General features: G+C 38.0%; 1 protein-coding gene across 1 annotated transcript in view; it reads right to left on the bottom strand.

The window, feature by feature from the left end:
- The window catches only part of LOC134291682 (neuropeptide SIFamide receptor-like), a 144463-nt gene that overhangs the window by 50500 nt on the left and 79061 nt on the right, over nucleotides 1–14902 (bottom strand). Inside the window, exon 2 of the mRNA XM_062859755.1 lies at nucleotides 8986–9481. Coding sequence (XP_062715739.1) covers nucleotides 8986–9215 — 230 coding nt within the window. The 5' untranslated portion in view covers nucleotides 9216–9481. The remainder of the gene's footprint in view (nucleotides 1–8985; nucleotides 9482–14902) is intronic.

Raw genomic sequence — 14902 nt, 5'->3', positions numbered from 1 at the left:
AAAAAATTAGGATGATGCCGTGCAGGGTTTCCGAGGAGATTTTAGGGGAGTTTCAGAAGTTTCAATGCGTTTCCTGGAGTTTCACAGGAGTTCCCGATGGCATCAAGGGGCTTCATAGGCATCCAGGAGTACTGCAGAAGGATTCAGAGTATTTTCAAAGGAATTGCAAGTCTTTTCAGGAGGTTGTATTGCAGGAACTTTCAAGGCAAGTTTCAGGCAGCTTCGAAAACTTTCGGGAGATCTTCAGAGAAGTTTCAGAAGGGTTTGGGTTCGTTTATATACACTGGAACCTCTTTTTATGCCATTGGAGGGGGTGCATTAGTTAAAAAGGGCATAACAAGAGGAAATTTCATGCATAAATTAAGTTAGGGCTTCAATGACGAAGCTTAGTCTACGAGAACAGGTCTTACTCTTGGGCATTTGGGATAGGACCAAGGGGATTTCCATGAAGTTCCCAGAAAGCCCTAAAACAGAGGATTCCAAGCGGTATCATGGAATTACAGGAGCCTTTTAAGGGCGTTTTGTCAGATTTTGTTGGCGTTTTAATGGGATTATTAGAATTTCAGGGACATTTCAATAGTATTAAGGGGGTTCAAGAGACGCATCAAGGGGCTTTTAAGGCCGATTAGGAGGGTCTCAGGAGCCTTTAAGGAGCGTTACATGGAGTTTCAGGAGCGTTTCAAGGAAATTCGGGGACATTAAGGAGAGTTTCAGGATCGTTTTAGGATCTTTTCAAAAGGTTTTGGGAGTGTTTGATAGCATTTCAGAATTCAGGGGCGTTTCAGGGATTTTGTTGGCGTTTTGATGGAATTATTGGGGCGTTTTAATAGTATTAAGGGGGTTTCAGAGACGTTTCAAGGGGCTTTAAGGCCGATTAAAGGGGCGTCTCAGGAGGCTTTAAGGAGCGTTACAAGGAGTTTCAGAGCAAACAGAGGCATTTAAGAGAGTTTCTGGAACGTTTTAAGAGTTTTTCTAGAGGTTTTAGGACACGGTGTCTGAATGGTAGAAGAATATTTTTAGAAAAAAAAAATAATCAATGGTGGGTGACTTACCAAATGAAAGATAAGGGTCTATTCTTTCATTTCGTGCTATCAGCGAAATGTTCTATCGGTGGTTATTTTCCCTTACAAATTCTGGGTAAAAAGTACCCAAAAAGTGGGCAGTGGCTCGAAAAAAATAAAAATTGTTCTAGACTCCCCGATAGAACATTTCGCACTTAGCCTCAAATGAAAGAGGACACCCTTAGTTTTCAATTTGGTGGGTGACTGATTTTTTTTCGATAATATATTTGTCACAGACACCGTGAGGAGCGTTTGATAGCATTTCAGAGGCGTTTCAAGGGGTTTGAGGGTGCGCTTCATGGGATTTTTGGAGCCTTTTAAAGGTGTCCCAAGGTATTGCAAGGCAGTTTCAATGAAATTACGGAGGTTTCAGGGGCGTTTCGAATGGATCATGAAGAATTCAAAAGCACTTTAATAGGAATATAGAGGTTTCATGGGATCCGAGGGGGTTATGTAGGAATTTCAGGGGCGTTTCAAGGAGTTTCAATGGTTTTTGTGAAAGGGTCTCTGTAAATCCTGAGAAACTTCCTGAAATGCCTCCGAAATCCCCATAAAAACCTTCGGAACCCATGTAGTGCTCCTAAGATACCCCAAAACACCAGAAAACGCCTCCGTAACGGCTCTGATAAAACCCGTTGAAAATGCTCGGAAACTTCCTTGAGTGCCTCCGAAATTCCTACATAGCCCCCTCGGATCCCATGTAACGCACATCAGACCCTTCGAAACCCCCGAAAACGTGTCCCTAACGGCTCTGATACCCACCGAAAATGCTGTGAAACTACCGGAAATGCCATCGAAATCCTTTTAAAACCCCCTCAGATCCCATTGGACCCCGCTGAGACCCTTCGAAATCCCCGAAAACGCTCCTGCAATGCCTCTTAAACCCATCGAAAATCCTCTGAAACTCTCTGTAATGCCTTCGAAAACCTTCTCAGATCCCCGTAAATGTGCCCCGAAAATCAATTTCTCCATAGTCTCGCTCTTCCGGTTCTCGAGATACCCACACGACTCTTTCGCAGTTTTTGAAGCCACTTGAGATCCATGTCTACATTGCGAAACTGTCTTTTTGTACTCCCATCATCTTTATTTGTGTTACAAACATGATACTATTATATGCTGTATTCAAGACAAACAACATTCTATGCATGGAATGTTATTAGTAAAAAGCATTACGACAACAGTGGTGAAAAAATACTGTACGGCTCATACTGTTTGAAACATCCTGGGAGTCCCTAAAACGCCCCTGAAATGCCCCTAAGACTCCCTAATACATCCCTAACACCCTTTGAAATGCGCCTGACACTTTCTGAAGCACACCAGAGACCCCCTACAATCGTGCTAATATGCTCCTGAGACCCGAAATAGCCCTCTGAAATCTCCTTAGATCTCCTGACACGCCCCAGAGGCCCCCTTGAACGCCCTTGAGACTTCCTGGAATCCCCCAAGTAACAATTAGTGCTGAACAGTGGGAGTATTATCGGACCATTAGCTGGGTAATGGTGTCAGTGGCTGAACACAATGACAGCTGAATTTTGTTCTGAAGTATGGCTTATTCAATCTCTAGATGGCTGAATATCAATTTGAATAGAATATTTTTCATCTGTGTAACCAGTTTTAAAACATACATATATATGCTGAATTATTCATCTGCTGTTCAAACTTTAATAAAATTATTGTTCGGACAGAACCATACCGGCATAGAGCTCTACCCCTACAACCACAATCAGGAAATCGGTCATCTATTCGGTTATCATATTAGAGTCTAGTCACACAACGTAGATCGTCCACAGTTGTATGTACATTTAATATTAGGAATAAATATGTGAAGTGTACGCTAGTTGTTTTACTATTCCGAAGATACACCTGGGTCAATTCCTGCCACTAGCACAAACATAATGACCCTGGTCACGGCACCATTATGTTCGTGCTAGTGGCAGGAATTGACCCAGGTGTATCTTCGGAATAGTAAAACAACTAGCGTACACTTCACATATTTATTCCTAATATTAAATGTACAACTGTGGACGATCTGCGTTGTGTGACTAGACTCTAATATGATAACTGAATAGATGACTGCTTTCCTGATTGTGGTTGTAGGGGTAGAGCTCTATGCCGGTATGGTTCTGTCCGAACAATTATATTAGACAGCTAACCCAAGCAAATTTTTGTAGCGGTCCACTTCGCTTCTTCAGCCTCAATGTAAGCTTAGTTCAACTTATGTTCTTGATTATTTAGATTCAACAACTAATCAGAGCCGTAGCGTGGTCCCATGGCGCCCTTGGAAAGCATCCACATTGGCGCCCCACGACAATTGTACATTGCTAATGTGTAAAGGCTTGTAGTTATTTTTTTCGGAGTTTCTTTAAATATTGGATGGTGTTTCGAAGAAACAAATCCCCCCGTTTTTTATATTTTTAATTACAGCATTTTTCATTCGTGTTTTTCTTCAGAAATTTCAATAAAAGTTGCCCAAATGAAATTATGCAGGAATCTTGGAAAAAATTCTTGAAAGAATATCCGGCGCACATCAAAACCCTAAAGACATTTCAGCAAGATTTTCCAACAGAATTCATGGAGTAATTCTTGCAGAAATTCCTGGGGTAGTTCATGAAGAAATGCCTGAAGGAATGCTTGTAAGAGTTTGTGGAGAACTACTGAAAGAAGTTCTGAAAGAATACAAAGAAGAATTTTTGAAGGAATTTCTGAAAAAGTTTCTTGAAGAATTTTATGAAAGTTTAAAATAAAACGCCTCGAAGATTTTATGAAAAAATCCCTGAAAAAATGTCTGAAGGAATCAATTACAGACTTTTTAAAGAATCCGTTGAAGATATTTTGTATGAAATCAATGGCAGATTTTCAAGCGGATTACCCAGAGAAATTTCTGAAGGAACTTCAAATTTGGGGGAATTTTAGCAAAAACTTATGGATCAACCTCGAGTGATCATGGAACAATTTTGGAAGGAATCAATGCATGATTTTCTAAGATATATGAGAGATTTCATCTATGTATCTAAAAAAATCTATATACAACTTTCTGAAGGAAACTTTGATTAAATTTCTGAAGATAAACTTAGACGAATTTTGGAAGGAATTCTTAGAGGAATTTCCGAATAAATCCCAGGAGGGAATCTCTGCTAAATTTTCTAAACGAATCAATGGAGGAATTACTGAGGAAATCCACTGAAGAATTTCTAAGTAATCCTTAAAAATATGTTTGCGAGAATCTCTATAAGAATTTGTGAAGAAAATGCTGGAAGTTTCAAAAGAAATTCATCGAAAATTTTCCAGAACAACCCCTGGAAAAAAGTATGATATAGAAGTATTGAGAAAAAGAGATATGAAGAATTTTTGAATGAATCTGTGGATAAATTTCTGAAGGTATTCTTGAAAGAAATTTACAAATTTATCCTTGAAATATTTTTTGAAACAATATCTGCCAAAATTTCTTAAGGAATCTGGGGAAGATTGTCTAATCAAATCTTTGGAGAAATATCAGGAGAAATCCTTCCACTAATTTCCAAATAAATTCCTTAAAAAAATCCTTAATTTCTAAACGAATAAAAGAAATATTTCAATTAATGCGAAGAAAATGATCGGAAGTAACCTCAAGACATTCCCCATTGAGAATGTTCAGGATTTTTTAGCAAATAAATTTCACTGAAATTTAGAAAGCATTTTATTTTTTCTTTGCTCATTGAAAAAGCTAAAATAGTTCTTAAATTTAAAATATTAGATAAATTCCCGGTAAAATTATGATAAATTTTAAAAATAAACTAGAATAAACTAGAGAAATCCAAATTTTTAGGCTACGGAAAAAACTAAAAAAAAAACATTACCAATCTTAGATTACTGAAAAAAGTCAAACCTTGTCAAGCCTTAGACCGTTTTGGCGCCCCTCTAAGGCTAGCGCCCTTGGCGGGGGCCCACCTGGCCAACCGCACGCTACGGCTCTGCAACTAATACTCTCCTTTTCCAGCATGTGTAAATAGCTGTGTGTGGTGTAGGTGCTAAGGGGTTGTGTGATGTAGGTGCTAAGGTCAGGAGGTCCGAAGTTCAATTCCCAGTTTTTCCATAGTTTAATCTATACATTCCTAAATATCTCTTCCGGAAACAGAATGTCGCAAAAAGTAACATTTATAAGCTCACGAAAGTGTTTTTTTTACATAAAAATTAAATTTGATTGATTTCTGACTAAGCCTTAGATCAGCCTTTCAATGAACCTAAAATCAGCTAAAGATTGAATAAAATCACATAAATTTGATGTTTAGGAGCTGAGTAATGGTTACCACTCTTGTGCTCAGCATTTGTTCAAATGAAGGCTGTTTTAAAATAGTTGGAAAAACGTTTATACTGCATCCAATTGTTACCTTGGTCCTTGTGACCCCTGGAACCTCTTGAGACCCTCGAAAACGCTCCTGAGACCTCCTGGAGCTCTCTGAGGTATTCTTAAATACCCTGAGACCTCCGGGTACCCCTGAAACCCCCTGGAACTCCCTTGAAATGACGCAGAGATTTCCTGGTATCCCTTGGGACCCCTTGAAATGCTCCTGAGACCCCCCGATGCGCTCATGATACCAACTGGATCCTCCTGAAACCCCCCCCCCCCCCTTAATGACCCTGTGACCTCCGATCACCCTCTGAAACCCCGGGGACCCCCTAAAAATGTTCCTGAGATCTCCTGGTACCCCAGCGAAACCTCTTGAGAACTTTTGAAATGCCGCTGCAAATTTCCTTTGTTCTCACCTATAAACACCCTCTGGCCACCGCTGCATAGGTACCCTCATTATTACGTTTTCATATGCACAATACTTATGATAACACAAGTTTACAAAATAAAACGAAAGTCGTGAACTTCTGTCAACGACCAAAATTTTTGAAGCACAATTTAGTGCTGATTTCGAAACCGACCTTCAAAAAATCTTAAGTAGAACAGTTTTTGAGTTTTAGCTCAATATCGAGTTTTGCAACTTTTCAAAATATGTAATTTATTAAAATTCAAATACATTGCGTTTTGTTCAACCAATTTTAAATCTTTTTTCATAAATTAAAAGCTGAATACAATACCATTCGATCATCTGAATACAGGTATTGCGTCAGATTGATGAAATTCAAAATATTGGCGAGTTTTAGGGACAATCTTCTTAAATTTAAGCAAAATTCCCAAAAATTTTTGAAGAAATGCATTTTTTTCAATAAGAAAAAACCAACTTAAAAATTCTCTCTCGACGTTTATTTGACACATCATATGTAGCCGAGTTACAGTAAAAATTTCAGATCAATCGGAGCATTGATTACGGAGAATGAGATGTTTGAAGTGAGCAACTTTGCTTAAAAATAGAACAAAAATCGATTTCAAATTATCAACCTTGTATGGAAAGTCGAAAAAATTTCAGCTCTACTGTATTTTTTTTCTTTCGCGTTTTCGAACTCAGGGCGTGATTCTACACCAAAAATGATCATCAGCTTACCGGGTTCAAAAATGCTGTAAACTAGTGTAATTTATATTGGTTCTGAGTAGCTCTTTATTTCTGTTTGTGCAGGGCATAAAAAGGTGCATACATTAAAAGTGCATTAAAATATGCATTAAAAGAGGGTTTTGTATATTACAAAACGCTAAAAGGACTGGAAGGGGTATACTGTTGTGTTAAACTTCGCACAAAGTTAGAAAATTTCCCATAAAGAGTTGTTACGTGGGTGAAGGAGGAGGTCTGAAATTGTCAAATTTGGCGTTACTTTACGTTTCAGGGAGAGTTTCCAGGGGTTCCAGACTGCTTCAGGTTCTTTTATTAGAGCTTAAGATGGGCTGCAAATAGATTTCAATGCGTTTAAGTGTGTGGACTGCAAAGAGAAACTGCAAAGCCGTGGATTTCACGGGGTTTCGGGAACTTCAGCAGAGTTTAAGGGAAAACTACGGGGATCCAAGGTGAGTGCATTATTGCAGGGGGTTTCAAAAGAGTTTAAGAGAAGTCTACGGGTCGTCAGGGCGGAAAGTGTCAGAGGGCATATCAAGCTTTTCCAGTCGTTTCAAGATGTCTGAGGGGATATAGGGGAGATTCTCAAAATGTTTGAAACTGAACGCTACCAGATTCCAGCATTTTGATCTTAGCTTTTAGCTTTGGGTTTTAAGTTCCGATATGTTGCTTTTTCTATATAGCAATAAGTTGTTTATAGCTGAGCTAGAAGACCCTCATGGGGGCTTACTGTATATGTTTAGGGCGTAACAAGGTGTTCCAATGCATTTCAGGCGCTTCGAGAGGTTTCAGGGGCCTTGCGAGAGTTTAAGAGATGTATTGGGCTGCTTAGTGCTTATAGCCACAGCTGTGAAGGCATGGGTATTCAGCATGCCCATGTTGAGCGTGACGAGTTTGATTCCCGGTCGGTCCACTTTTCAAAATTTCCTTGATTTTCTTGGGCATAGAGTATCTTTGTGTCTGCCACACGATATACACTCATGCAAAATGGTTATTAGCAGAGGAAGCTCTGAGTTAATAACCAGTGAAGAGAATTGTCAGACAAAAGAGGCACAAAACAAGCAACAAAGAAGGTGCGACGATGAGTCTTTATCCCTACTGGCGACAGATAATGACATGATCTCGAAATTTTTTGTTGCAGACAAAACGGAAGCTGCATTTGTTGCGTACACACTTAGAAAAAATCATGTAAATTTCCGTCATAATGGATGCACATATTCAAGCAACACATATGACGTAAATTTAAACGCCCAAGTGACGAAATTTTCTGTCACATTTGACTGAATATTTAGTCATATGAAACGTAATGATGTACGATACAGAAATTGTTTACGTCACATTGAACTCAATTTTACATGAATGACGTATTTTTAAGTCAGAAGACCTATAAATTTACGTCTTCAAGTTGTTTACGTCCTGTGCAATAAATGTACGTCACGAGTAATTTTGATTTTTTCGTAGTGTGTACTTTTCAACTCGTGAATAATCAATTATTACTAACCCAAAGTCGAAACTGTTTGATGATAGTGCTTCATCAGAGTTGCAGTGTTTACCGACTCGAAGTTATCGTTCGAAAATCGCAATGCAAGGCTTAAAAATCTCTAAACTCGTGGTGTACGATGTTAATCTCATTATTTTCAAGTTGGGACAAATTTATGTCGCATGGGTTGTTTTGTCACAACAAATACTGGTTGCGACATTGTCATTATTGTTGCGCGATGGTTGAATTTTGATTCACTGGTAGGGGCTGTTCATAAACTACGTAGACCAAAATTTGGCCATCTCAAAATCCCCCCCCCCCTCGTAGACTTTTGTCCATACAAAAATAAAATAAAATTTGTATGGAGCGTAGACTTCGGCTGGAAACAAACCCCCCCCCCCCCTCCCCCAATAAAGTCTACGTGGTTTATGAACGGCTCCTGTAGAAGTTCTCACGCTAAGCTGAGGAGCACGTTTTGCCCCAGTTGGGACGTTACGCCAAGAAGAAAAAGGGTACGGGGCTCGACATTTTTTTTTTGGGTGTTTCAAGGCGTTTCAGTGGATTTTAGCGGGTTTTAGTTCGGTTTAAGGGAAGCCTACGAAAGCTTTATGGGGGTTTTCTGAGCGACTTCAAGTCATTTTGAGAGGTTTCAAAGTATTGCGGAGGGTTTCAAAAGAGTTTAAGGGAAGTGCACAGGTTCTAAGGGGGAGGAGGTTTCTTTTTTAGAGGGGGGTTCCAGGCGTTTCGAGATGTTTCCAGGGGCGATCAGTTTCCAGCATTTAGCTTTATTCTTTGTGTGTTTAAGTTCTGTATGGTTCCTGAGAAATTCTGCTTTCTATCTATGTATAACTGTGTACTAGTTGGGAACTACTGATGTTGAAAGGTTTAAAATTAGATCGAATCAGACCATTATAAATCACGAAAACTACCTTGTAAAATAAGCCACTGAAACCCGCACCGACGCGATACTTACCTCAGCAGCACCGTCCCCACCAGTCCGTACCGTAGCTCGTAGGCAGGATCAATCACCAGCAGCCCATCAAAGTCCTCCACTTCCGCTTCCAGTTCGTCATACTGCGACTGGCTGAGGTTGGTCAACGACGGGGATGCCATCGATTCCGGTCCATAGTGCACGACGAAGCAGGTCCAGTTGTTCCGGCTCGATCCAATGCTGGTGGAACAGTTAATCAAATTGGATTCCATCCGAAAAATGCCGGCGAATGGCGCGAAACGATTCGGTGTAGAGCGCGAGGATGATAAGTGCGTTGCCGGGATGATGCCGTTGCCGTGGCCTATGGTCACCCTCAAATTGTGCCGACGGATAACGAAACGGTAGAGACGGAACAGATAATATATCGCATTTTCCGTTTCATTGGCACGATGTTGCTGGTGGTGATGGATCTGCTCTTGTAGGCTTCAGACGAATCGTGGGTTGTTAGATTAATGAGGTCGTAAAGATGGCCAATAATCTGAAAAAAAAAAGAACAGATAAGGAAGCATTGAAAATTTGGAAGGAATTGTGGGCTCCCTATCTTTAATGAGACTGTTAATGCTGTTTGGGATTAAATTCACATGGAATACTAAATTTACTCTCAGTAGCAAGGTCGCTTCAACTAAAACAAACCAGCGTAAATCAAAAGTCTTTTTCGCAACAATCGCCATAACTTTTTAACAATTTCCATTACTGCGTACAAGATATTCACCTTAGACGCACCCACACACACCGCAAACAGTGATTCAAAAGCCGCATAAATTACTCAATAGACGGATTTCGCGCCAACTCGAACAAATGTTGGCAGCACCCTCTCAGATTACAACGAAACTTTCTTGGTGTGTAGACCTTGCCCAGATAAGCCACTTTGCATACTCATTTTTCTAATTTTTTTTCTCGACTGACTTTTGAAAAGGGCAAAACTTTTTTTATGGATTTTTAAAAAATGTTTTTAATCAAAAAAATGACTACTCCTACAAAAAAGTGTTGTATGGGTGATTATCACAAAATAAGTCAAATTTTAAGAAAAAAATACTGAAAAAAATCCAAAATGAGCCCTACACTGAAAAAAATCATTTCTAAAAATTCAAAGTTGATTTAAAAAAAACACCATTTTTGATTTTGATGAAATTTTGTCTCAAGGCAGGTAATTATGTTCCCTACCAACCGTCCATACATCACAAGATAGGCACTTTTAAGGAAAAAAAGTTTTTCTAACAAAAACTTTTTCTTGTTCGAATGATTTTTTTTTCAGTGTATTTTGTTATCAACAATAAAACCAGTGAAGGCCATAACAATCCCAGAATCCAATGAAACTCAATTTTCTAGGAGATTTTGTGTTATTTATTCAATCATTTGGAAGGGTTTTCCTATACATAAAAAACTGAAAATATTACAAATGTATTTTCTTAGGAAATGTAATGTTTGATCGCAATATGTATTGAAGTGCACTTTTAAATATACAATTATTTATAATTATGAATTTTTCAAATATATATATATGTGTCTTAGAGCCAATTTCAAACATGTTCTTTTCTATTTTTTTCCGATCATACTAAATATTTTTGGTTCATCTTCTGAATTAGAATACCTGTTTGCCTTTACTTTGTCGCCAGGAATAGGCAAAAAACTATGGAATTTCTGAGTGCCTGGTATTGTTTTGGCGTTATTATATATTTCTTCGAGATCTTCTGACATTTTAATGTACTGTTCAGTGGATACGTAACAGAAATTTAATTTAGTTATATTTTTATCTGTCTGTACAACTGCCCAGTTATATAACTCTCGTGGAGTTGTTATGGTATTTCCATAATCTCGAGCAAGACTTGCTCTCTTTGCCATTCGCTTGAGAGTGCCACCAATAGCATCACATGGACCTTTACCGTGGGACGTTGCAAAAAAATGCCATTCTGCTCTTAATGCATGCTTTGACTGGAATCTACATAGACTAGCAAAGTTCTTCTTATTTTTGTATTGTGATGCTGCCCCATCAGACATAAAATAAATTTAAAAAAAGTTCGTTAATTGTTTCATAAAATCTATCATTTTTGAGATGAACAACTGGACCGCAACTGTATCGTGAGCCATTACTTCCGATATGATAATGAAGCTAACATTTACAAGTTTATTATCTTTCATATAGTAAATTTCAAATGGGTGTATTGTTGCTTGCGAGTTGTTCCAATGATATCCTTGAGCAGCGTTTTGAATTATGAATGAATAGTTTTCAGAGAAATCACAAATCGCAAGAATTTCATCATCCTTTAATGTATCTTTTTTATTTCTGAGAAATGATGATTGTTGTTTATGAATAAAGTCGTGTGTTATAAGTTTGTCAATTTTATCAACAAGATACGGAACAAATTCATCAACAGGTTTAATAATCGTTTCTAAATTACAGCGATCAGTATTCAACCACTGCTGAAATATAATCTCTTCTTTGTCATTTGATTCTAATATCAATGTAAGTTCCTCTTCAATGTGTTCATTACAAGCACACTTTTCACAAGCACGGAAAAAGCAATTATCTGTTCTGGTGGAAATATCGCAAAGCATTTTTTGTATTATTTCATCTTGTGACACAATTCTTATACTGTTGAACATTAAATTTACATTTTCATGAATAGTACATATGCATACATTATGTATACCAGTAGAATCAAGTAAAATACAATGCTTTGGTCGCAACTGTGTAAATACTGTGAAACCAATATTCACAGTTTTGTACATATCTACAAAAATCATATAAGCCTCTTTGAGCGACATCATCAAAAGTCGTTTTTGAACTTGTTGTTTTTTTTTCATTTCGAACCTCAGAAACAAAATCATTTGTTCCTGGCATTGGCCTGCTGATATCATTATCATCAAAAAATTCTCTTACTATTTGTTTTGTATCGTCATCAATACCATGCCCCCTTCTTTTTTCGGTGGTACAAAGAATACCCTGTTCATAAACAAGATCCTTCACCTACCTCGCCATATACATTGGTGCGTTAAACTCTCTTGTGATTTTATTTACCGACCAAGACTTAGGAAGTACAGATAGTATTTTAATCTGTTCGCTTCTGTCAGTTGTAGGGTGATTGAACTTATCCTTTAACTGCATAATTATCTCGTCATACGCCTCCACTTTGCCAACATCCGTTGAATCTATTCCGAAGATATTTTTTCGAACTGCTTTCGTAATCTGCAATGATTTGTTTATGCGATATTCCATACTTCTCATGTTTGTAGATGAGATTGGCGATATACTCAATGTTTCAGCAACGGTATTAAACTTCTCAATATTATGGGGACCCTGTAGTTGATCTGTTGACGGAATTGACTCCAATGATGGAATAGATGGTACCATATCTGTAAGATAAAAGTTAAGGTTAACAATATAATAATGAATGCAGTGGAAAGTTAATGATAGTTATTTATGCAACGAGTTGCAAGAATGATTTTTTTTCGCACAAGTAGTACATTTATCCAACGAGGCTTGCCGGGTTGGATAAATACGAAGAATACTGAAAAATGTAGTTTTGCAACGAGCTGCAAAATGAGTTATATAAAAGAAGCTAACACGTTGAAGGCTTACTTACCCAGCTCATGTTCGATTTGTTGACCACTCGTTGACGGTTCTGGTTCTGGAACATCATGATGTTGCTGCCCACTAAATGATGGTTGCATAGTTTCGTCGTTTCCATCCGATCGGCATTTTTTTCGTATTCGGGCTTCTGTTGTGACTTATCAATCCACGACATGACTCACAAATACTCATCGATTCGTCGATTTCATGTGTATATCCCATGGAATGAATCTTATCTATCAATCTTAATGACATGCCCCGTAGATTATGACGGTTGCACTTTGGATTGTTTATTTTTGCACTGCGCTTGAATTTGTTGAATTTTGATTTATACGATTGATCCATTACTTTTCAGAACTGCCTTCAATAACCAAAGAGAAGTAACACGTTGAATGATACCGATTCATTTTCTTGTTTTGTTCATATTTGCTTTAGGTACAACTCTTGATTTTTTTTTTCGATTAGGTAGTTCGAATCTAATAAATAGCCTTACCTAATATTAGGTAAGAACATGGGGTAGAAACGTTTGGGTAGAAATTACAGCAGCACGTATGAAATGCGTGTTCTAATTGTATATTGTTTCGTACTTCTAGAGTGCTGCTGCGTGAATATGGGTGCATTGCATTGTCGCATATGACACAATAAGTTTCATTGCATTTTGAGATTACTAGATAACCTTCACTGGTTTAGTTTGTTTTTAAAAAAAAGACACTGAAAAAATAATAATTTGGACATGAAAAAGTTTTTGATAGAAAAACTTTTTTTCCTTAAAAGTGCCTATCTTGTGATGTATGGACGGTTGGTAGGGAACATAATTACCTGTCTTGAGACAAAATTTCATCAAAATCAAAAATGGTGTTTTTTTTAAATCAACTTTGAATTTTTAGAAATGATTTTTTTTCAGTGTAGGGCTCATTTTGGATTTTTTTCAGTATTTTTTTCTTAAAATTTGACTTATTTTGTGATAATCACCCATACAACACTTTTTTGTAGGAGTAGTCATTTTTTGATTAAAAACATTTTTAAAAAATCCATAAAAAAAGTTTAGCCCTTTTCAAAAGTCAGTCCAGATAAATTTTGAAGAAACTAAGTATGCAAAGTGGCTTATCTAGTCTTGGTGTACATACCCAGAAAGTTTCATTGTAATCTGAGAGGGTGCTGCCAACTCCGAATACGATTTGGGGCGAAATTCGTCAATAGCGTCGTGACAACTTTCTCAAGTGTCGTGAGGTTAGGGGATTGTGCACGTGGGGCCGCCGCCATACCGGTGCCACCTGATGATGCTGATAAGTGCTGCTTCGCCTGTTGCGCTTCACGATGGCATCCATCGCAAGTAAGTAATTCGTCAAATTCATGTGGGGATATCAATTTTTACCCGGAATCCGAATCCTCACGGGTGAATGCCCCCGCCCGCTTTTATGGCGCAATCTGCGTGTTCTTTGTTCTCAGTGTTTTTGCCAGTAGTCTCAAGGAAATGATTCCACGAATGGTGAAAGCCATCCTTACTTGTTTGGTACATGTGCTCCACATATTGGGCTTTCAACAAGTGGACGTGGGAGTCGGGCGGCGGAGCTAATTGAGAACAGAAGGTGCTTTGCAAAAAAACAATAACGTTCCTTTTTTGTTTTGAATTTTTAGGGTCGCTTATCCTTCTGTAAAGATCTTCAGGCACGACTAGGAAAAACTTTATATGGAGCGAAAAGAAGCACCACATGTTCATCCCACAAACATAAATCATTTCCGTCGACAGGCGACGGAGGCTCACAATAATATCCGGTAGATACCCAATTAACCACAAGCATTATATCATTGCACGAATTAGACTGAATATCAACCTTTGCAATGCTAAATGCAGTAATTCCACCGTTGTCATGCAATAATCCTTTAGATTGGCATTATCAATGTAATGATGCATTGCATTTTTCTTTACATTAGGGTTCATTAAAAGGTGATATAAGATAATTCAATAACTCAACACTTCAAAAACTGAATAAATGCAATTTACAAACTAGCAAAGTTTGCTCTAACAATACAATTATAAAAGCTTGACTCTAATGGTAAACAAATGAAATCAAGAAGATTGAACAACTTTACGGTCAACTCTAGCGGTCTTCAACATTTCCGATTCGACTCCCGACCAACTTAATCCCCGTTTGAGCCACCGATCAACGACAGCTAAACCTTTTTAGAGATGACCTATTCTGTAGGCTGCTATCACATGCCAATAATGATGGAAATCACAATTAGCATATGAGCAGTGTGCGAAGGGTGTTTAAACGAGGTTTTAATTTTGTTATATTGATTAAATATCTTCTAAAATGCATTATG

The sequence above is a fragment of the Aedes albopictus genome, chromosome 3, assembly GCF_035046485.1.
Source record: "Aedes albopictus strain Foshan chromosome 3, AalbF5, whole genome shotgun sequence".
NCBI classification, from domain to species: domain Eukaryota; kingdom Metazoa; phylum Arthropoda; class Insecta; order Diptera; family Culicidae; genus Aedes; species Aedes albopictus.
The sequence above is the reverse complement of the archived record's forward strand: the minus strand, read 5'-3'. Positions and strand labels throughout refer to the sequence as shown.